The following is a 22,682-nucleotide window of genomic DNA, read 5'->3' on the forward strand; positions in this document are numbered from 1 at the left end:
GTAAGAAATTTGACATCCCAGTGTCTCATTTTCCCCTTTTCATTTCTGTTTTTAATAAATTATAATTATTGGATCCTTATGAAACAATAGATTTAGAACAGAGGAGCATTTTATTGCTGCCTCTGTTGTCTTGAAATGAAGATATATTCAAGTGCAAACATACTTGTTCAATCAAGAGGAAGGATGTAATAATAAGTTATATGGGATTTGTGAAGGGTGTTGGACAGCCATCCAGCACGTTTGCCACGACTAGCAATAAATCTTCACGTCTTACACAGGAAGAAGCTGTGAGAAAAAAAAAGTCTGATCTCAATATAAAAGGTAGTCAAGAACCACTCTCTACATTACCCACTCAGGGAACATCAAGTCCACAGTGGCAACAATGAGGGGGAGTTCGGTGGGGTTGTGCTTCCTTGCTTTGACTATAGCCCATGTCACTGAGATCCAAGCCAGATTGGGTAAGACTCAAATAATTTTGGTCTGCTTTTAAACCTCAATTATTTAAATAAATGTATCTTCTTCATTGATGCATATATGAACACAACATTTATAATACTTCCACCAATATTCATCTTTTATTTACGTGAATGTTTCTCCAGTCCGCAACCATGTGAGCAGCATCTGTAGCACATGGGGCAGGGAGCACTTCAAGACGTTCGATGGTGATGTGTACCAGTTTCCTGGCATGTGTGAATACAACCTGGTCTCCGACTGCCATGACACCTTCCCAGAGTTCTCTGTGCACATGAAGAGGAATGAAAACAATGGAAACCCGACAGTCAGTTATGTGGTGGTCACCATCATCGATTTTGCATTTCACCTCAGCAAGGATGTGGTCACTGTAAACGACCTGCCGTAAGTTAAAAAAAAAAAAAAGCAACTCTGATAGAATTATGATGACAATGATAATCTTTTATCTCAGATATATATATATATATATATATATATATATATATATATATATATATATATATATATATATAAACAATACATACACACAATCCTAATGACATGAATTAACCACTAAATCATCATCAAGTCTGAAATGGAGTAGGAAGAAATATCCACATGCTTATTAATCTTTGATTGATTGATTGATTGATTGACCATGTTCATCATTACGCACACTTCCCCTCAGCACTTGTATACACTCATAAAAAGCACAGCTGAAGTTCACAGAGTGATTTACTAATGCAAAAGACTTTATTCATTACAGAGATGCTTCTTATATAATGTTAATTATAGATATAAATGAATTATAATTGTCAAAAAGATATTATCTTTCTTCTCAGTGTCAAACTGCCACACTACGAGGCCGGAGTACAAGTGGAAAGAAATGCAGTCTACATCAAGCTCCAGTCCAAAGTTGGCATCATTGTCATGTGGAACCTTGATGATGCAGTCATGGTAAATCCTTAAAATAGACAGATCCAATAGGACATTATTTTAAACACATTTCTTTTATTAATGACTAACAGCCCAACCTCCAGAAATACTTAGCCATACTTTTATATTTTGGTCTGTGTGGCATTTAAATAAATACATTGTCCTCGAGTTGAATTGCCGATTACCTGGTTCACTACAACAATAGTTACAGTGGTTACTATTGTCCTTGCATACATGTAAAGTCCTTAAATGTGGCAACTTTGATGCATTCGTTTCATTTTATTTTGTTATTATTATATATATTATATATTATATATATATACTGTATTAATATCTTAAACATGTCATGTCTGGTTTCTAAAACTTTTTCTAACCCTTTACTCCATATTTAAGGTGGAAATTGATAATGATTACACTAACCGCACTTGTGGACTTTGTGGAGATTTTAACGGTGTTCCAGTTTACAACGAGTTCCTCCTTGATGGTAAAAGCTGTTCATCATTCATTAATTTTTTAAATCTTCAATATGCTGGCTATTGCGTGTCCCTACTAATGTAATTGTATGCAAAAGGTCGGAAAATCAGCCCCATTGAGTTTGGCAACATACATAAAGTCCATCGTCCAAATGATGATTGTGAGGACCCATATGAAGAGGAAGATGTCTCACAGGAAGCTATGAATGTGCCAGAGTCATGCAAAGAGTTTGTGAGTTTTGTTACTTACTTTAGCCAGGTTTAACGAAAGAGATCTGATGTTTTTTTTTGTTTGCATTAAATAATTGTGCATGTGTTTACTGTCGTTTAGCAAAACACCTGTGAAGAGATGCTGCATGCAGAAACCTGGAGCTCCTGTACCAAACTGATTGACCCCGAGCCTTACATTCAGGCCTGTGTGCAGGACATGTGTGGCTGCACCAACCATTCAGATGACTTTTGTGTCTGCAGCACACTCTCTGAGTTCTCTCGACAGTGTTCCCATGCAGGAGGGGAGCCTCCCAACTGGAGGACTTCTGAGTTCTGTGGTAAAGTTTTGTTTTTTCTTTCTTTTTCTTTTTCTTTTTGTATTTTATATATTAAGCGGTAGAGAGAGTACCAAAACACTGAAATCACCTGAGCCAAGTATATGGTGAAATTTGGCAAATGTCAGAAGTAAAATAAGTGCACAAAAAAATCTGCTGTTTTTACACTCAAGTGAAAAACTTCAACAAGTTGATGTTTAGACACTTTGCGTAAATTCCCACTTCCTTCACAGCCAAACAGTGCCCATTCAACATGGTTTATGAAGAGAGTGGATCCCCTTGTGTGGATACCTGCACGCATCAAGACACAAGCTCATTCTGTGAGGACCACAAAATGGACGGCTGCTTCTGTCCTCCTGGTTAGCGCGCTTGTCAAATAAGTTTCTTTCTACACACCTGTTAAAGCTTCTCTTTTCATGGGATGTTACCTTCAAATGCCAACCTTCCATTTCAGGAACCGTGTTCGATGACATTTCCATGAGGGGGTGTATTGCTCAGTCTGAATGCCAGTGCAAGCATGGAAAAATCTATGAATCTGGTGAAGTTTACAGACAGGAGCGAGAGGAATGGTAATGTTCATAATGCAATCAGAATGTAATTTTTAACAATGTGTCTGCATATTTTGTTTTCTTAATGAATTTGGGTTTTTTTTTTTCAGCACGTGTTTTGAAGGTAGATGGGCTTGTGAAAGTCTTTCAACACCTTCTACGTGTGCGGTTGAAGAAGGTTCACATGTAACCACCTTTGATGGGAAAGACTTCACCTTCCATGGAGACTGTTACTACACCCTGGCAAAGGTGGAAAGAAAGGTAAATGAGCCTTAGTACAGTACAGTCAAATTTTAGACAATACTGTGTTGGGCACATGTAAGTAAAAATATATTGGATTAGGCTACATTTTTTTTCTTTTGCTTACATTATGTGTATTTCAGGATGATGCAAGCCCTGCGTTTACCATTCTGGTCAAACTGGTACCATGTGCACACCAAGAGTATGACACCTGTCTAAAGACCATCAAAATCCTGCTGAACAATGACAGACACAATGTGAGTTTAATACCGGGCTCGTGCTTTAAATAGATACTGACAGCTGCAACATTTTAATGATCGATTCTGTTTTTATTCAGGTGTTAACATTCACTGCTGATGGCGCAGTAAAGCAGAATATGCAGAGTATCAGTTTGCCGTACTTCTCAGGTTGGTCGGAAAATAAGGAACTTTCGATTTAAGATGTTACTTTCATTTATGCTGAGATGTAAGAACTTAGCCACTGAGCCACTGATACCACTGATTTTTGTGTATCTCTTCATTCACAGGGGATATCAGTATATTCCACGCTTCGTCCTTTCACATCATCCTCCAGACCAGTTTTGGTTTGCAAATTCAGATCCAACATGTGCCTCTCATGCAAGTCTATGTCAGCCTGGAGCAGAGCTACAGAGAAAAGACACGTGGTAAGTTTTACATTAGTCTTAAAGCATTATATCACGAGGGCTAGTATGCATTTATTAAGTAACTATTTATTGCAAGACTTAAAGAATGCTGTCTGTTGAAGATGGTTATATCTGTGCATTTCGAAACAAACTTTGCCATTTGCAGCTTAAACAAATGAAACAACAGCAGATTATGTTGACTTCAGTGATTCATATGGTTTTTTTTTTTTAATTAAACACTGCCAGCAACCTTATTACAACCTTTTGGCTAAAAGGTTGTAATAAATGGCCTCGCCCACTCTTAGAGCTACGGCGAGAAATTTAAAAAATAATGAAGGCGCTCGTAATAGACTGTTAGCTTCTTCAGATGAAAAGGAACCAGTTAAGATGGTGTGGGCAGCTAACTGGTATGCCAAAATAAAAAGGCTATCTTGAAGGTTCAGTGAAAAGTAGACACTGAGGTAGCCAAAGAACATAATAGAGAAATTGTGTTGTATGTGACCAGGGATGATCTCAGGATTGTCCCACTCTGAATACCACCCAACTAGCAAGTCATTGAAAATAATTTATTTTGATATACTTTTTTCTTTAGCATTCTTATTTGCATTTCATGATAATTTCTTCATTAAGAATCTGTAATTTTTAGGTTTATGTGGGAACTACAACATGGTCCTGTCTGATGACATGAACACTCGTCAGGGCATTGTGGAGGGAAGTGCAGCAGCTTTCAGTAACTCCTGGAAGGCTAGCCATATATGCCAAGACAGAGAAGACAGACTCGATGACCCTTGTTCTTTCAGCGTGGAAAATGGTAAACTGGAAAGTGTTTTTGTCCATCAAGTTTATTTCTTATTCCTTATTTTATTGTCCACGTTTATGTTTTTTCTGAACTCCACCTATTTGTTTAGTGGGTTTGGATTAATTAGTAACTATAAATTGGTCATAGGTGTGGATGTGAGTGTGAATGGTTGTCTATCCTCTATGTGTTAGCCCTGTGACACACTGGCAACGTGTCCACGGTGTGTCCAGGGTGTACCCTACCTCCCACCCACCCCGCGACCCTGACAAGGATAAGTGGAAGAGAATGGATGGATGGATGGAAGGAAGTTTATTTCTTTAATTGCTATCATTTTCTTGAAACTTACTTTCCAGGCACTAATTGCAGCATATATAAACAAGCAAGAAATATAAGCAAGAAATGACATTTTTACTCATCTACTTATAGAAAAGTATGCCAATCACTGGTGCGCCTTGCTACGACAGCCAAATAGCACCTTTGCAGAGTGCCATTCTGTAGTGGATCCTGAGATTTACTACAAGGTACAACACAATCTATCTGTGTTTCTTTAACTAAATACAGTGGGACTGTAATACAATAAAAATGTGTTCACTGTTTTCTACAGCGATGTACTTATGCTAGCTGTAACTGTGAGAAGAGCGAGGACTGCCTGTGTGCTGTATTCTCCTCCTACACAAGAGCTTGTGCATCAAAGGGAGTGTTCTTGACAGACTGGAGAGAGAATGTGTGCGGTAAGTGTATCTGAAACAGCTCAGTAATGAAGTTTGATGAGCGTGTTCTTTTTTATTAGTTAGTCCAAAACTATGAGGTAATCATTAGCATATTTTCTGTAAAACAGAAAAATACACCAAGAACTGCCCAGCATCTCAGACCTTCTCTTACAAAAATCAGAGATGCCAGCTGACTTGCAGCTCATTGAGCTTAAAGCAGCAGAGCTGCACCTCTGATTTCTTGCCTGTGGATGGCTGTTCCTGCGCTGAGGGTCACTACCTAGATGACAACGGCATCTGTGTCCCAGTGGCAAAGTGTCCCTGTTACCATAATGAAGTCTACGTAAAGTCAGGCAAGTCCATCAGCACCAACAACGAGCGCTGGTGAGTCACTTCAGGATTTCAAATGAAACATCCTAAACTAAGGATTAAACAGGACCGTAATACATGTAGTATGATGGATTTACACAGACTTGGCTTTTTGTGTTGTATCTTTATAATTCTGGTGACTTTTTCTAGCATATGCACCAACGGAGTTCTTCATTGCCATTCTGGGAGAACCCGCATGTCAAGTCAGTTTTTTTTCTTCTTCAATGAGAGAGTTTTTTTAAGACAATATATAGTATATTAAAGGAATTTGTACTTTTTTTCCTACAGTTTCTACAGCTTGTCCTTCTCCAAAAGAATACTTCAACTGCTCCACTGCAAGCGCAGGAGTTGTTGGAGTGCAGTGTGCTCGAACTTGTTTAAATCTGGACAATGATGATTGTGTGAGTTGTTTTTGATGCACCTCCAAGTCTGAAAAAACAATATCTGATAAATATTATTTATTTATTTATTTATTTATTTTTTATCAATGTGGTCTTTCTATCCTCCCAGGATGCCACAGAGTGTGAATCTGGTTGTCGGTGTCCCAGTGGCCTCCTTGATGATGGTAAAGGTTTCTGTGTGAAAGAAAGTGACTGTCCATGCAAACATGATGGCCATCTCTATGTCTCCGGGACACAAATACCTAATCAGTGCAACACCTGGTAGGATCTTATTTTATTTTTTTAGTTATTTTCTAATTAATACTTGTAGAGTAATAAACAGTATGTGATATATATGACATGTTTTTCTCACAGTATTCAAATTGTACTGTATTTACTTTTTTTTTTTTGATACATTTAGTACCTGCCAAAGTGGAAAATGGACATGCTCTGAGAAAAAATGTCCAGGAACTTGCATTATTTATGGAAGTGGTCACTACACCACATTTGATCAGAAAACATATGCATTTCAAGGACAGTGTGGCTATATTGCTGTAAAGGTAAATAATGTATGCCAGAATCATCCAAAGCACAGCTGTCACCTAAATTGACCTTGTCATGTCCTGATCTAAAGTTTCTCATAGAAATAAACTCTGAACAATTAGGAGTAAAGTCAGTTATGCAACTCTAATTTCCTTTGTAAAAAAAAAGTTACATGCCATTCACACTGTATATTTTGTTTACCAAATACAATTACTTACTTAGAACTCATAGGTGAAATTGCAAGGAGCGAATGCCTTATATTGTAAATAATATCATTTTTTCTAAGTGCAAAGATTTGAGACAGTTAAGAATTACCTACACTGTGTCTCCAAAAGTCATTACATAAAGATTCAAAGGCAGTTAGTCAATATATAACATTTAAGTGCATAATCTTGTTCCTGTTATCGTCTACTTTAGCCCCCAAAAAACACAAAGTTTAACCTTTTTTTTCCCTTTTTTTTTTTAACAGAACAACTGTGGCAATAAAACGGTGCACAACAGCTTTGGAGTTATCACTGAAAATGTACCTTGTGGCTCTACGGGCACCACCTGCTCTAAAAAAGTCAGAATTCAACTGGGGGTAAGATCACTTATAAACAATATCAAAGCTTTCTTATGCCATCAATAGTAAATCTAAGTAAATATATTTTCAGCATTGCAATTGAACCAACAGAAATTTCCTTTCCTTCATTACAGAAAAATGAAATTAAACTATCAAGGGGAAGAGTTGAAGAGGGTGATCTGGGACATGGACCTGATATCAAGTACAAGATAAGGAATGTTGGCTTGTATGTGGTTGTAGAATCTGAGATTGGGATGGCAGTGATGTGGGATCGCAAAACAGCTGTTCGGATCCTGCTTGAACCAACGCACAACGTGAGTCACAGTAACTGTTACATTAAATTCTTGCATTAAAGTTTTACTATTTTATTGTACCCTTTTTTGTCTGACCACATACTTGTGGTTTTCAATACCTCATATTGAAAAAATTAACAGAATCATTTCTAAAAAAGAAAGAAAATTCCTAGGAGCCTAATATATTAATGAAATTATGATAAATGTAAATCACTAAATTATATTTATTAAGATCTCACATTGCTCGATTGACTCTTTTGTTTATTTGCACAGGGAGAGGTGTGTGGCCTGTGTGGTAATTTCGATGGTGATGGACAGAATGACTACACCACTCAGGGTCAGCTGGTGGTGAGCAATCCACTTGAGTTTGCAAACAGCTGGAAAGTGTCTAGCTCTTGTCCAGATGCGGAGGTGAACATTGATCCGTGCGCAGTAACACCCGGTCGACATCAGTGGGCAAAATTGATGTGTAGCATCATAATTGGAGAAACATTTAAAGAATGCCGCAAAAAGGTAATGAGAATTTGTAACTTGTTCACATTCACGCAAATCTAAAACAATGCTCTAAAAAAATCATCATCAAATTTGCACCACTGTTCAGGTTAGCCCTTTTCCATTTTATGAAAACTGCGTAAAAGACTCATGTGCCTGCGACACTGGAGGAGACTGTGAATGTTTCTGCACAGCAGTTGCAGCTTACGCTCAGGCTTGCAATGAGCATGATGTTTGCATTGCATGGAGAACTCCAGAGATCTGTCGTGAGTAACAGTTTGTTTTTTGTTTTTTGAGGCTTTAAATTCTTGTGAGCCTGGTGTTTGCAACTACAGAGATCTATATATCAATCTGCTCAGTAAACATACCCCATCATTTTTCGTATTTTTTACTTTATTATTATTAATTAATAAACTTGATCTTTTCTGTATCAAGCTACACTCAATAACCAATAGGGACCAAAGTGGACACGTGCTTTTGCAAGCTTATAAAGCATCTGAAACGGAATTTTCTCATTTTTACAATAGTCAGACAATTAATTAAACCTCTCCGGACAACACATTTCTAAGTGTTAAATGCAAAAGAAAATGGATGTGCAAAGTGATTGTTCCAGAGTCTGTGTTTGGTTTGTGTTAGCTTAAAAAAATCCTGTAATATAACATGTTGGGCTCTATTGAAAAGGATATGCAATTGTAGTGGGATCATTCTTAAATACTGAGTGTAGGTCAAATGTGATTAACGATAATCACAACAAAAATAATATGTGGAAAAGTGAAAGGAAACAAATTTTGCATCTGTAATAAGTAAAGACTTATTACTTATGTAATCTAACATCAAATATACTGCAGACAATATTTGCTTTAGTTTATAACACTTGCATATGTAACACATTCACTTCAATTTAAACTCAGTGTATATTATAGTCAGGGTTACTTATTTCCAAAATCAAATAAATAATCTCATTGCAATCTTTTTATTTTAGTGCAATCAGACAGAAATTCCAAAATATTTTCAATAACCTTATTAAATTTTAATGTGAGAGTGGAGTTTGAACTGCATTCACATTATAAATTGAAATTTCATATATTTCAGTCAACATTTTAATCATCTAAGTAAATGGTATAATTTGTATCTTTTTCTCCTAGCTGTCTATTGTGATTACTACAACGACCCATTTATATGCACGTGGCACTATAACCCTTGCCACTCTCCATGCTACAAGACCTGTTTGAATCCAGAAGGTGTATGTTTGAATCCGATACCCACCCTGGAAGGTAGGAGGTTCAGTCGTGTCAGTTTGTATTACCTTGAATCAGATAAATGTGCCATTCAGAAATATTAATTAAGGTTATTATGTGATATCCTTTTATACAGGCTGTTACCCTGTATGCCCAGAAGATAAGCCCATATTTGATGAGAAAAACAAAACATGTGTGGATGTATGTGAGCCAACTACGACAATACCTCCAACTACCACAACTACACCTACTACAACAACTACGACTACACCTACTACAACTACACCTCCTACAACTACAACCACTCCTACTACTACAACTACACCAACACCTCCTACTACAACAACTACGACTACACCTCCTACAACAACAACCACTCCTCCTACAACAACTACACCAACACCTCCTACTACAACAACTACGACTACACCTCCTACAACAACAACCACTCCTACTACTACAACAACACCAACACCCCCTACTACAACAACTACGACTACACCTCCTACAACAACAACCACTCCTCCTACTACAACTACACCCACACCTCCAACTACCACAACTACACCTCCTACAACTACAACCACTCCTACTACTACAACTACACCAACACCTCCTACTACAACAACTACGACTACACCTCCTACAACAACAACCACTCCTCCTACAACAACTACACCAACACATCCTACTACAACAACTACGACTACACCTACTACAACTACTCCTCCTACTACAACTACACTTACACCTCCGACAACCACAAGTACAACTACAGCCACACCTCCTACTACAACAACTACGACTACACCTACTACAACTACTCCTCCTACTACAACTACACCTACACCCCCGACAACCACAAGTACAACCACAATCTCATCGACTACTTGCATTCCAAGTACCACATGTGCGTGGTCAGACTGGTATGATGTGGATGATCCAACGGACAAAAGTGATTGGGAAACATACAAAAACATCACAGATAGCGGTCTTCAAATATGTGAAGATATTCAAGACATTGAGTGTAGAGCGGTACTAAACCCGGACAAAACCTTTGATGACTTTGTGACTGAAACTGGCCAAGTTGTTAGTTGTGATCAGGACACTGGTTTAATATGTAGAGTAGAGGATCAGACCAGACCTCCAAGAAAGTGCTATGACTATGAGATAAGGGTATATTGTTGTAAGATATGTTCAACAACCACATCTCCTAGTACCACGACTACATCAACACCTCCGACTACCACAACTACACCTCCCACTACAACTACAACTACACCTCCAACAACCACAACTACACCTCCTACTACAACAACTACGACTACACCTTCTACAACAACCACTCTTCCTACTACAACCACAACCACACCTCCGACTACCACAACTACACCTCCCACTACAACAACTACACCTCCTACAACAACAACCACTCCTCCTACTACAACAACTACACTTCCTACTACAACTACGACTACACCTCCTACAACTACAACTACTCCTCCTACAACAACTACGACTACACCTCCTACAACAACAACCACTCCTCCTACAACAACTAAAACCACACCTCCGACTACCACAACTACACCTCCCACTACATCAACTACACCTCCTACTACAACTACACCAACGCCTCCAACTACCACAACTACATCTCCTACTACAACAACTACGACTACACCTCCTACAACTACAACTACTCCTTCTACAACAACAACCACTCCTCCTACAACAACGACACCAACACCTCCTACCACAACAACCACTCCTCCTACAACAACACCAACACCTCCTACTACAACAACTACAACTACTCCTCCTACTACAACTACACCTCCTACAACTACAACCACTCCTACTACTACAACTACAACCACTCCTCCTTTTACAACAACTACGACTACACCTCCTACAACAACAACCACTCCTACTACTACAACAACACCAACACCCCCTACTACAACAACTACGACTACACCTCCTACAACAACAACCACTCCTCCTACAACAACAACCACTCCTCCTACTACAACAACTACGACTACACCTACTACAACTACACCTCCTACAACTACAACCACTCCTACTACTACAACTACACCAACACCTCCTACTACAACAACTACGACTACACCTCCTACAACAACAACCACTCCTCCTACAACAACTACACCAACACCTCCTACTACAACAACTACGACTACACCTCCTACAACAACAACCACTCCTACTACTACAACAACACCAACACCCCCTACTACAACAACTACGACTACACCTCCTACAACAACAACCACTCCTCCTACTACAACTACACCCACACCTCCAACTACCACAACTACACCTCCTACAACTACAACCACTCCTACTACTACAACTACACCAACACCTCCTACTACAACAACTACGACTACACCTCCTACAACAACAACCACTCCTCCTACAACAACTACACCAACACATCCTACTACAACAACTACGACTACACCTACTACAACTACTCCTCCTACTACAACTACACTTACACCTCCGACAACCACAAGTACAACTACAGCCACACCTCCTACTACAACAACTACGACTACACCTACTACAACTACTCCTCCTACTACAACTACACCTACACCCCCGACAACCACAAGTACAACCACAATCTCATCGACTACTTGCATTCCAAGTACCACATGTGCGTGGTCAGACTGGTATGATGTGGATGATCCAACGGACAAAAGTGATTGGGAAACATACAAAAACATCACAGATAGCGGTCTTCAAATATGTGAAGATATTCAAGACATTGAGTGTAGAGCGGTACTAAACCCGGACAAAACCTTTGATGACTTTGTGACTGAAACTGGCCAAGTTGTTAGTTGTGATCAGGACACTGGTTTAATATGTAGAGTAGAGGATCAGACCAGACCTCCAAGAAAGTGCTATGACTATGAGATAAGGGTATATTGTTGTAAGATATGTTCAACAACCACATCTCCTAGTACCACGACTACATCAACACCTCCGACTACCACAACTACACCTCCCACTACAACTACAACTACACCTCCAACAACCACAACTACACCTCCTACTACAACAACTACGACTACACCTTCTACAACAACCACTCTTCCTACTACAACCACAACCACACCTCCGACTACCACAACTACACCTCCCACTACAACAACTACACCTCCTACAACAACAACCACTCCTCCTACTACAACAACTACACTTCCTACTACAACTACGACTACACCTCCTACAACTACAACTACTCCTCCTACAACAACTACGACTACACCTCCTACAACAACAACCACTCCTCCTACAACAACTAAAACCACACCTCCGACTACCACAACTACACCTCCCACTACATCAACTACACCTCCTACTACAACTACACCAACGCCTCCAACTACCACAACTACATCTCCTACTACAACAACTACGACTACACCTCCTACAACTACAACTACTCCTTCTACAACAACAACCACTCCTCCTACAACAACGACACCAACACCTCCTACCACAACAACCACTCCTCCTACAACAACACCAACACCTCCTACTACAACAACTACAACTACTCCTCCTACTACAACTACACCTCCTACAACTACAACCACTCCTACTACTACAACTACAACCACTCCTCCTTTTACAACAACTACGACTACACCTCCTACAACAACAACCACTCCTACTACTACAACAACACCAACACCCCCTACTACAACAACTACGACTACACCTCCTACAACAACAACCACTCCTCCTACAACAACAACCACTCCTCCTACTACAACAACTACAACCACACCTCCTACAACTACAACTACACCTCCTGAAACTACAACTACACCTCCTACAACTACAACCACTCCTACTACTACAACTACAACCACTCCTCCTTTTACAACAACTACGACTACACCTCCTACAACAACAACCACTCCTACTACTACAACAACACCAACACCCCCTACTACAACAACTACGACTACACCTCCTACAACAACAACCACTCCTCCTACAACAACAACCACTCCTCCTACTACAACAACTACAACCACACCTCCTACAACTACAACTACACCTCCTGAAACTACAACTACACCTCCTACTACAACTACAACTACACCTCCAACAACCACAACTACACCTCCTACTACAACAACTACGACTACACCTCCTACAACAACAACCACTCCTACTACTACAACAACACCAACACCCCCTACTACAACAACTACGACTACACCTCCTACAACAACAACCACTCCTCCTACTACAACAACTACAACCACACCTCCTACAACTACAACTACACCTCCTGAAACTACAACTACACCTCCTACAACTACAACCACTCCTACTACTACAACTACAACCACTCCTCCTTTTACAACAACTACGACTACACCTCCTACAACAACAACCACTCCTACTACTACAACAACACCAACACCCCCTACTACAACAACTACGACTACACCTCCTACAACAACAACCACTCCTCCTACAACAACAACCACTCCTCCTACTACAACAACTACAACCACACCTCCTACAACTACAACTACACCTCCTGAAACTACAACTACACCTCCTACTACAACTACAACTACACCTCCGACTACCACAACTACACCTCCCACTACAACTACAACTACACCTCCAACAACCACAACTACACCTCCTACTACAACAACTACGACTACACCTTCTACAACAACCACTCTTCCTACTACAACCACAACCACACCTCCGACTACCACAACTACACCTCCCACTACAACAACTACACCTCCTACAACAACAACTACACTTCCTACTACAACTACGACTACACCTCCTACAACTACAACTACTCCTCCTACAACAACTACGACTACACCTCCTACAACAACAACCACTCCTCCTACAACAACTAAAACCACACCTCCGACTACCACAACTACACCTCCCACTACATCAACTACACCTCCTACTACTACAACCACTCCTCCTACTACAACTACACCAACGCCTCCAACTACCACAACTACATCTCCTACTACAACAACTACGACTACACCTCCTACAACTACAACTACTCCTTCTACAACAACAACCACTCCTCCTACAACAACGACACCAACACCTCCTACCACAACAACCACTCCTCCTACAACAACACCAACACCTCCTACTACAACAACTACAACCACTCCTACTACTACAACTACAACCACTCCTCCTTTTACAACAACTACGACTACACCTCCTACAACAACAACCACTCCTACTACTACAACAACACCAACACCCCCTACTACAACAACTACGACTACACCTCCTACAACAACAACCACTCCTCCTACTACAACAACTACAACCACACCTCCTACAACTACAACTACACCTCCTGAAACTACAACTACACCTCCTACAACTACAACCACTCCTACTACTACAACTACAACCACTCCTCCTTTTACAACAACTACGACTACACCTCCTACAACAACAACCACTCCTACTACTACAACAACACCAACACCCCCTACTACAACAACTACGACTACACCTCCTAAAACAACAACCACTCCTCCTACAACAACAACCACTCCTCCTACTACAACAACTACAACCACACCTCCTACAACTACAACTACACCTCCTGAAACTACAACTACACCTCCTACAACTACAACCACACCTCCTACAACTACAACTACTTCTCCTACTACAACAACTACAACTACACCTCCTACAACTACAACTACTCCTCCTACTACAACTACACCTCCTACAACTACAACCACTCCTACTACTACAACTACACCAACACCTCCTACTACAACAACTACGACTACACCTCCTACAACAACAACCACTCCTACTACTACAACAACACCAACACCCCCTACTACAACAACTACGACTACTTCTCCTACTACAACAACTACAACTACACCTCCTACAACTACAACTACTCCTCCTACTACAACTACACCTCCTACAACTACAACCACTCCTACTACTACAACTACACCAACACCTCCTACTACAACAACTACGACTACACCTCCTACAACAACAACCACTCCTACTACTACAACAACACCAACACCCCCTACTACAACAACTACGACTACACCTCCTACAACAACAACCACTCCTACTACTACAACCACACCTCCTACAACTACAACCACTCCTACTACTACAACTACAACCACTCCTACTACTACAACTACAACCACTCCTACTACTACACCAACACCTCCTACTACAACAACTACGACTACACCTCCTACAACAACAACCACTCCTCCTACAACAACAACCACTCCTCCTACTACAACAACTACAACCACACCTCCTACAACTACAACAACCACTCCTCCTACAACAACTACACCAACACCTCCTACTACAACAACTACGACTACACCTCCTACAACTACAACTACTCCTCCTACTACAACTACACCTACAACTACAACCACTCCTACTACTACAACTACACCAACACCTCCTACTACAACAACTACGACTACACCTCCTACAACTACAACTACTCCTCCTACTACAACTACACCTACAACTACAACCACTCCTACTACTACAACTACACCAACACCTCCTACTACAACAACTACGACTACACCTCCTACAACTACAACTACTCCTCCTACTACAACTACACCTCCTACAACTACAACCACTCCTACTACTACAACTACACCAACACCTCCTACTACAACAACTACGACTACACCTCCTACTACAACAACTACGACTACACCTCCTACAACTACAACTACTCCTCCTACTACAACTACACCTACAACTACAACCACTCCTACTACTACAACTACACCAACACCTCCTACTACAACAACTACGACTACACCTCCTACAACTACAACTACTCCTCCTACTACAACTACAACCACTCCTACTACTACAACTACACCAACACCTCCTACTACAACAACTACGACTACACCAACTACTACAACAACTACGACTACACCCCCTACAACAACAACCACTCCTCCTACTACTACTACACCAACGCCTCCAACTACCACAACTACACCTCCTACTACGACAACTACAACCTCACCTCCGACTACCACAACTACACCTCCTACTACAACAACTACAACTACACCTCCTACAACTACAACTACTCCTCCTACTACAACTACACCTCCTACAACTACAACCACTCCTACTACTACAACTACACCAACACCTCCTACTACAACAACTACGACTACACCTCCTACAACAACAACCACTCCTCCGACAACAACTACACCAACACCTCCTACTACAACAACTACGACTACACCTCCTACAACAACAACCACTCCTCCTACTACAACGACACCAACGCCTCCAACTACCACAGCTACACCTCCTACTACAACATCTACAGCCACACCTCCTACTACAACTCCTCCACCAGACTGCCCTGATTGGGGTGTCTCAGTAAGACCCATTACACATAAAAAAAAATTCAATAACTTTGTATTTAATGAGATTTTGACTGTTTTCACTTTTCCAGTAATTAACTTATAGGTTATACCTTAATGAACTCATAGGTATTTGGCAAAAAAACATCTTAAAGTACCTTTATTATTTTTATTTGTGCTATTTTCTTCAAGCAAAATGAGACCTTCTATTTGTGCAACTGCACCATGGCCAGATGCATAGAGAACAACACAATAGAAATTATTCCATATGAATGTCCACCTCTTCAAAACATAACTTGCACGAATGGAAAGAAACCAGTTCTGGTATATGACGAGTACTACTGCTGTCAATATTATACTTGCGACTGTAAGTTATTTTGTGAGTAAAAAACATTTGTTCCATTCATGTTTTTTCCCCTCCATTAAATTTTTTTTCTTTCTTTTAAGGTGTATGTGAAGGGTGGGGAGATCCACATTACATCACATTTGATGGACTTTACTACAGTTATCAAGGAAACTGTACTTATGTTTTGATGAAAGAGATCTTACCGATACATAACCTGGAGATTTATATTGACAATGTCTTTTGTGATCCAACTGAAGATGTTTCTTGTCCACGATCGATAACAGTATCATATGTTTCACAAGTCATCACACTCATTAATCATAATCTTATTGGAGCTGCACAGTTGGAGGTAAATTTATGCATATATGATTGCTAATATTTTATTGTATTTTTCTGCAAAATAACCAAGATAGATTATTTCATAGTATATTTTTACATATGGTGCAATTATTCTTTTGTAGGCACTGAAAAATGGAGAAAGTTTGAACCTACCTTATTCTCAACAAGGTGTTAAGATCATGAATTCAGGCATTAACCTGATTTTAGAGATTCCTCGTCTAAAAGTGGTTGTTACATTTGGAATAACTGGCTTCAGTGTAACCCTTCCATTCCAGTACTTTGGCAAAAACACACAAGGACATTGTGGTGAGAATGTTCACTAAAATGGCCATATTTCTTAACCCTTACTTTGAGGTTGTACTGCAATATTAACTGTTTAATTACTATTGTCAGGAACGTGCAACAATAATCAGGCTGATGACTGCATGTTGCCTGGAGGTAAGCTGGTGGAAAGCTGTGCAGTGATGGCTGACTATTGGCCTGCTGAAGACCTTTACCAGCCCAACTGCCCAACACCACCCGCACTACCTACCAGTGCACCTGAACCACCACCTACCTTAGCTCCATGCAAACCAGACTCCATGTGTGACCTACTTAAAACTAGGTAAGCATGATCTGATCTGTCCCAAAAGTTTATTCCTGTACTATTAACAGTTTGCACTTAAAACAAAATACATTAATTTTTGTGTCTTTTGTTAAAACAGTCTCTTTGCAGAGTGCCATCCATTTGTCTCTCCAGAAAATTTCTACAGAGGTTGTGTTTTTGATAGCTGTCACGTTTCAAATCCAACAGTGGAGTGCACAAGTTTACAGACTTATGCTGCAGCCTGTGCTCAGGCTGGAGTTTGCATTTACTGGAGGAACCACACCACACTGTGCAGTAAGCAACCCCTCATCATTTTGTAAATGTTTTGAAATGGTTGGAATCACAAGTGACACTTTGCCAGCATGTATATAAAAATCAAAGCACAAAACAATGAAGTTCTTTTCTTCATCATCAGCTGGTGAATGCCCATTAGGCAAAGTTTACAAGCCTTGTGGTCCTGCAGAACAGCCAACCTGTCAAGACGAGTAAGTTTCTGCAAAACTATGCAAAAACATTTCTAGGCACTATGATAATAACAAAATGTGGCAAAATATAAATGGTTACAGTGGCAATAAGTAAAAGTGACACTGTCTATCAACTTAACTGAATGAATTTAACTGCTGTTCCAACGTAACTTATTTTACAGTCCAAGTGGACCAACTATGAACTACACTACTGAGGGCTGCTTTTGTCCTGATGGAATGAAACTCTTCAACCAGGAGTCTGGAATATGTGTTGAAAAATGTGGTAATTACTTTTTGTAATATTTTCAGTTTACTACTACTGACCTAAGTATATGATATAGTTTTAGTGACTTTTTTATTTTCCAACAGGATGTCTTGATCCTGAGGGCATTCCTCGTGAGGTGATCTTCTTCTTCCTCTTTTTTTTTTCTTTTTTTTCAGAAATTCTTTTCTTTATTGTTTCCTTACAGGAGAAAATAATATAAGTTGTGGTTTATTCTTTCAGTTCAATGAAAGATTTGAGTACAAATGCCAGGACTGCATCTGTGAAGAATCTACGAAGACTGTGACTTGCAAGCCTAAGGTGTGCCCTCCACCGTCAGCCACTACAGACTGCTCTGCTCCTGGGTTTGTCCTTGTCAACCAGACCAGTCCATCAGACCCCTGCTGTTCTACCTATGTTTGTCGTAAGACATATAGTATCAAAGCACTTTAAAATTTTCCAGAATGTTATTTGATTTTGGTAGTATCTCACTGTGCCATCATCTCTGCAGAATGTCAACCTAACACCTGCCCAGTCACTAATATGAATTGTCCAATTGGATATAAGCCAGTTGTCAGTGTCCCTGATGGAAAATGCTGTGCAGAACATACATGTGGTAATCTCATTCAAACAGTTTGAATCAATCTATCTATCTATCTATCTATCTATCTATCTATCTATCTATCTATCTATCTATCTATCTATCTATCTATCTATCTATCTATCTATCTATCTATCTATCTATCTATCTATCTGTGTGTGTGTGTGTGTGTGTGTGTGTGTGTGTGTGTGTGTGTGTGTGTGTGTGTGTGTGTGTGTGTGTGTGTGTGTGTGTGTGTACTTTCATGCAATTCACCTCGTCTTTGTCCAACTCTTTCCTAGAACCTAAAAGAGTTTGTGTACACAGAGAAACTGAATATCAGGTAAATAAGAAGCAGATGACTTGTCATTTCTCACCTTTTTGCCTTTAATGATGGAATAATTATGTATGACCTTCTCTTTATTTGTCAGCCTGGTTCTTCAGTTCCTGTGATTGCATGTCAGGATTGTACCTGTGCCAATCAGATTGACCCCAAATCTGGTCTATTAAAAATAATTTGTGTGTTTCAACAATGCAAAGAACACTGTGAACTGGTAAGAGACAATAAAGCCGTCATCTTCACTTACACCATACATCCCAGTTTGTTTTCCTTTGGTGGCTTTAGTGTGTCACTTGCTAGATTGGGCTTCACAAGCTAACGTCGCTCTCGGTGTCTCACAGGGATATGGATATGTGGAAAGTGATTCAGATGAATGCTGCGGGAAGTGTGTACAGAAACACTGTGTTGTCAACATTAATGGAACCAAACACCTTTTGACTGTAAGCTGGTTGTAACTTCATGTGTTAATTCATCTAAGCCAACCACCAATAAGTGCTTATTTGTGTGTTTAAATAAATACTAGTAAGTTTGTGTGGATTTGTGTATACATCTATCTCACTGCTTTCTAGCAAGGAGAAACCTGGTCACCATCGGAGAATAAGTGTGAACATTACACCTGTGTTAAGAATGGTGAGACTTTAACAGCAAGTCGTTCACAGACTGTCTGCCCACCCTTCCAAGAGAGTAACTGCCAACCTGTAAGTATGCTTTTAAAAAATAATGTTGATTGATTGACTGTATCTGTCTGAAATGAAATGAAACTAAACAAATTTTGTTAATGTTGTATATTTTCCTCGTTAGGAAACAATTCAAACTGCAGCAAACGGCTGTTGCAAAATTTGTGAGTATAACATTTTGATATATAATATTTTAATCAGAGGCAGCACAGTGGCGTGGTGGTTAACATTGTTGCCTCACAGCCGGAAGGGACTTGTTTTGAATCCAGCAGCTAGCCAGGGTCTTTCTGTGTGGAGTTTGCATGTTCCCCTAATGCCTGCATGGGTTCTCTCCGGGTACTGTCTTCTTCCAATAGTCCAGAGACATGCACTTAGTGGAGTTAGGTTAACTGTTGATTCTAAATTCCACATAGGTGTGAATTTAACTGTGAATTGCTGTTTGTCGGTGTTAGCCCTATGACGGAGTCGACAGAGTGTCGACCTGTCCAGGATGTACCTGCCTTTCAGCCTATGACATCTGGATAAGCGGAACAGTATGGATGGATGGATTTACATTAAATAGAAATAAAAGAAACTAACTCAACATCTTTTTTTGTAAAAGGTGTGGAGAAGGAGAAGGGATGCAAGTTAATGTCCATGACAACCCATATTACATTCAAAGGTTGTCAGTCCTCCCAGGAGGTAGATATGCCATATTGTGAAGGATCCTGCAACACTTACACCATGTAAGGATAACCTTAATGTTATATGGTTCCCTGGAAAGTTACAAAAAGTGTTATTTTACCCTTTGACTATATTAATAATCCTGTCCCCTGCTATCTTTAGGTACTCTGAAGCAGCAGCAGCTATGGAGCATTCCTGCTCATGCTGTAAGGAGATAAACTTCAGCAATCGCACTGTTGACCTGGTCTGCCTGAATGGAGACACGGTCCCCTACACATACATGTATGTGGAACAGTGTGGGTGTACCAAGACGGACTGCACCACAGCTCGACATCATGTTCGCAGGAAGAGAAGCTTCACACTGCTGTGATGAAACAGTCCGTCTCTTCACAGATGTGACATTTAAATGTTTCTTCCCATATTTTCTTAAAAATCATTATATATCTTACAAAGTAATTGGTATTGTAGTTTGAGTATTTATCTGCTGATCAAAATTAAAAAGAACTTGCAACTCAGTTCATGTCTCATCTCCTCCATCTTCTTTTTTTCTAGTAAAATAAAATCTAAACATTTATTTTGTGTTTACATTTACATCACACAAACCCTAAATGTACTGTCTTATTCTCCATAAAAACATTAAAGTTTAGCGAGCTGTTTTTTTAAATATACAATAAAGTTGGCAGGGTGAAATTTTGAAATAAAAAGACCAGGAGAGTCTGCATTTTGACTGTTCTTGGTGAAGCAGTAATAAATAAAAATAGGAAAGAGTGGAGATGTGCTTATGGACTGTAGATATAGATACAAAATCACTAAACGCGTGGAGTATTTGAAACGTGGTAGGGGTGAAACAAGCTGTTACAACATTAGTAAGTATAAGAATGAAACAGAAAAGAATTCAGCAATAATGTTTATTTCAAAGCAATTATACAGCATGAAAAAAGACGCTAGAATTATGTGAGAGCCAGAGTTTCTATTACTTTGAATTCTGCTTTGACAACATACCAAAGACATGGCTAACTTTGCTATTTTACCACAGCCAGTCCACTTATGTAGTTGGAAACACGAATGCTTTTTGGATACAAACATCCTATCACTTCAGTCCTTTATTGATCACATCAGATCAATTTGAAATTATTATTATGAAATTATTCTAGATTTATATACAATTTTTATCTGAATAAAGACACAATATTTTCAGCTTATTATATTTAACGGCTTCACTACATGCAGATGAGTGAATAAACTGTAGACTAGTTACAATGATTTAATAGGTAGTAAACATAAAATAAGTGAAGAAGCACTTTAAGATTTGTGCTTTAATTTGTAAATCAATCAAATATAGCAACACACCTCTGCAATGCAAATTAGTATAACTTTTGAATAGGTTGCTAAAACAACCAGAATACCTTAATAATCCATCCATCCATCCATTTTCATCCGCTTTGTCCGGGGCCGGGTCGCGGGGGCAGCAGCCTAATAATCCATAAGCAAATTGTGTAAATAAGGATGATGAATGCTTAAGAAAAACTGAAGTCCGGAATAGTTCATCCTATGTTTAGTGTCTGTTTGGGAGCTTCAGGGTTGTTTGGGGTTTTAGAATAAGCTGAAGCAATTGCAAAGACTTTACAGCTTTCTTTTTTCACATATATATTAGGAGCCAGCAGAGTAGGCCAGTCCATTTAGCAACTTGTACATAATGAACACCCTCTGCTGGGTATACAAG

At 39.6% G+C, this 22,682-nt stretch overlaps 2 protein-coding genes across 2 annotated transcripts; both read left to right on the forward strand.

Annotated features, from left to right (window-relative positions):
* Positions 1–382: 382 nt before the first annotated feature.
* LOC145419288 (mucin-2-like) lies at positions 383–16,705 on the forward strand. Its single transcript, XM_080303298.1, has 30 exons — positions 383–458; positions 600–855; positions 1,293–1,407; positions 1,780–1,870; positions 1,958–2,091; positions 2,191–2,407; positions 2,638–2,763; positions 2,859–2,973; positions 3,063–3,213; positions 3,336–3,449; positions 3,530–3,599; positions 3,719–3,856; positions 4,482–4,646; positions 5,061–5,155; positions 5,239–5,365; positions 5,473–5,728; positions 5,864–5,916; positions 6,011–6,114; positions 6,224–6,375; positions 6,515–6,653; positions 7,106–7,216; positions 7,333–7,512; positions 7,765–8,004; positions 8,093–8,249; positions 9,129–9,257; positions 9,358–9,656; positions 9,989–10,131; positions 10,439–11,161; positions 11,879–12,634; positions 16,639–16,705. Exons 1-30 carry the CDS (start codon positions 383–385, stop codon positions 16,703–16,705), a joined length of 5,499 nt encoding a protein of 1,832 aa, XP_080159424.1.
* On the forward strand, positions 16,219–21,474 carry LOC113024957 (intestinal mucin-like protein). Its single transcript, XM_026172259.2, has 18 exons — positions 16,219–16,718; positions 16,895–17,069; positions 17,150–17,397; positions 17,510–17,693; positions 17,781–17,991; positions 18,092–18,267; positions 18,389–18,458; positions 18,620–18,720; positions 18,807–18,838; positions 18,943–19,123; positions 19,211–19,315; positions 19,582–19,622; positions 19,711–19,833; positions 19,961–20,059; positions 20,189–20,317; positions 20,421–20,460; positions 20,898–21,021; positions 21,122–21,474. Exons 2-18 carry the CDS (start codon positions 16,928–16,930, stop codon positions 21,327–21,329), a joined length of 2,214 nt encoding a protein of 737 aa, XP_026028044.2. The 5' UTR covers positions 16,219–16,718; positions 16,895–16,927; the 3' UTR covers positions 21,330–21,474.
* Positions 21,475–22,682: the final 1,208 nt, after the last annotated feature.

Source organism: Astatotilapia calliptera, chromosome 7, assembly GCF_964374335.1.
Source record: "Astatotilapia calliptera chromosome 7, fAstCal68.1, whole genome shotgun sequence".
Taxonomy (NCBI): domain Eukaryota; kingdom Metazoa; phylum Chordata; class Actinopteri; order Cichliformes; family Cichlidae; genus Astatotilapia; species Astatotilapia calliptera.

Excerpts from the sequence above, each read along its gene's own strand:
- LOC145419288 (XM_080303298.1), top strand. The coding sequence starts at position 383 with ATGAGGGGGAGTTCGGTGGGGTTGTGCTTCCTTGCTTTGACTATAGCC. Across the intron at positions 1,408-1,779 it reads ACCTTGATGATGCAGTCATG|GTGGAAATTGATAATGATTA; the intron begins GTAAATCCTTAA and ends TCCATATTTAAG. Across the intron at positions 6,376-6,514 it reads CCTAATCAGTGCAACACCTG|TACCTGCCAAAGTGGAAAAT; the intron begins GTAGGATCTTAT and ends TGATACATTTAG.
- LOC113024957 (XM_026172259.2), top strand. The coding sequence starts at position 16,928 with ATGGCCAGATGCATAGAGAACAACACAATAGAAATTATTCCATATGAA. Across the intron at positions 18,721-18,806 it reads AATATGTGTTGAAAAATGTG|GATGTCTTGATCCTGAGGGC; the intron begins GTAATTACTTTT and ends ATTTTCCAACAG. Across the intron at positions 19,124-19,210 it reads CTGTTCTACCTATGTTTGTC|AATGTCAACCTAACACCTGC; the intron begins GTAAGACATATA and ends TCATCTCTGCAG.